Source organism: Monoraphidium neglectum, assembly GCF_000611645.1.
Source record: "Monoraphidium neglectum strain SAG 48.87 unplaced genomic scaffold scaffold04941, whole genome shotgun sequence".
In the NCBI taxonomy this organism is placed as follows: Eukaryota; Viridiplantae; Chlorophyta; class Chlorophyceae; order Sphaeropleales; family Selenastraceae; genus Monoraphidium; species Monoraphidium neglectum.
In genome coordinates, this window is record NW_014008689.1 from 2,021 (window position 1) to 4,035 (window position 2,015).

Consider the following 2,015-nt stretch of genomic DNA (forward strand, 5'->3'; position numbering starts at 1 on the left):
CACACACACACACACACGCACACACACACGCACACACACACGCACACACACGCACACCCACCCACTCACCCAGACACACACGCTTACACACACGCACACACACACACGCACCTCACGGACCGCGAACCCCTGCCGGTGTGGCGCGGTGCCGCAGGCCCTCCTTTAGGGACGTAGTGGCGCGCCTCGAGACCCTGCACGCCGCCGCCGCCGCGGACAGCGCGGGCGCGGCCTCCTGCTTCGAAGACCCCCGCGGCTCCGCGTCGGCGCCGGCTGCGCCCGACATCGCGCTGCACGTGCACCCGCACGTCTGCGGCGCCGGCCGCGGGACCGAGCTGACCCAGAACCGCGTCCACGCACTCGGCAGCAGCGAGGCGCCGCCTGTTGGCGCGTACGTGCTCACGACGCCGTTCGCCGCCGGGTCCGGCTCGGACGACGGCAGCAACCGCAACGGCGTGACGGGGTGGTTCTGAAACAGGGCCGACCGATCTTCAACCTTCGCGTTTTCGGGCAAAACTGCGGCCATGCGGAGGCGCCTCCCCACTAGAAACACTGCCGTAGCGCCCCCCCCCCTATCGCAACCCCTCATGCTATCTTTTGGCAGTGGGACGGCCTCGACGCCTGACGCATCCCCCTCGGGCTTCGATCAGAGTTTTGGCCACACAGTACGCAGCACTGCGGCCCCCAGAGCATTACGTGGGCCCTCGCCTCCACTGCCCCGAGGAGCCCTGAGAGAGGCCGCTGGGGGCGGCCCCTCCCTTGACAGGAAGCACGAGCCACTGCAATTGATGTATGAACCTGCCTCACGCACCTTGCGCATCACGGATCCATTTGCACACAACCGGAGATGTACTCAGATCTGTTGAAAAACTGCTTTCTTTGAAATGAAACGAACGGCCCGCGCGTGTGTCCGGCGGTCCACCCAGCGCCGCCGGCCCGCCCTCGCCGCCGTGGCCTTAATCCGTGAATCATTTCCCGCGCCATCACGTGCGCCCCTCGACAGGCATGCTTACGCAAACGCGCCGGAGCACCGCGCCGCACCAGCGCCATCCATCCTGGTGATCGCACTCAACCCATTATCAGATTTGTTCGCGGTCTGCAGCCCGCGGCCGCAACGGGGAAGTGCCTGGAAAGGCTGGCGCGTCGGAAATGGGAGGACCCCAAACTCCCCATCCTCCTTCGCTGCGCGCAGTCGGGCTTTTGAGAGCGGAGTGCTCCATTGATATTGAAATGCGATTATGCGCCCCTATTGATTATATGCATGTTTGAATTGCCGAAACCGTTGAAAACCGGTGCACGCCATGCGCGCCAGCGTCGATGAAAGCCCCAAAAGCAGTCAGAAACGTCCTTAGCCTTCAGCATCGCCCCCTGTCGTGCGCCCGCGCACGCCGCAGTCGCCCCGCCGCGCGGGTGTTGTTTTTCGCTCGGCTGTGCGGCGCCCCTTTCAACCCCTCCACGGTCGACCAAGGCAGCAGCTGGCCCCCGCGGCGGGGGTGTGGTGAGCTGTTCGCCGCCAGTTGGGGCGCTGTTAGGACGTTGTTAATCAATGAATGAATTGCCCACCATCTCCCGGCCCCTGCGTGTGCCGCATGCACGACGTGGCGGGCCGCAGGCGCGCGCCTGAGCGCTCGCTCGTCCGACGCCTGCACGGGCCCCTGCACGTTGAACGGTCTTTGCAACCAAATGAATGTATCATGAATTCGTAGTCGGCTTCCTACATGTAAAAGCTCCAACACGCACGACATGCATCCCTCACTCGCCCCAGCAGCCCACACCCAGTGCGAGAGGTCCAGCGCCTGTCATTCTGCAGGCATGGCCAAGCGTGGGAGCATAGGCAAGCACCAGCGGCCGGGCCACGCGTCATCCGTGCACGTAGCCGAGTCTGACGCGGCGAGTCGCGGATGCGCAGAGGCTGGTGGTCAAGTGTCAGCGCAAAGCAGTGCAGTCACATCCTTCTGACGGCTCCTTGCGACTGACGCGCGGCAGATCAGATTAGGATGGCGACGGACGCGTAACAG

General features: G+C 64.5%; 1 protein-coding gene across 1 annotated transcript in view; it reads left to right on the plus strand.

The window, feature by feature from the left end:
* Positions 1-470, plus strand: part of MNEG_14996 (hypothetical protein) — a gene marked incomplete at both ends in the record, with an annotated part of 2,164 nt that extends 1,694 nt beyond the window's left edge. The window contains one exon of the mRNA XM_014036533.1: positions 155-470. Coding sequence (XP_013891987.1) covers positions 155-470 — 316 coding nt within the window. The remainder of the gene's footprint in view (positions 1-154) is intronic.
* Between the last annotated feature and the right edge of the window lie 1,545 nt (positions 471-2,015).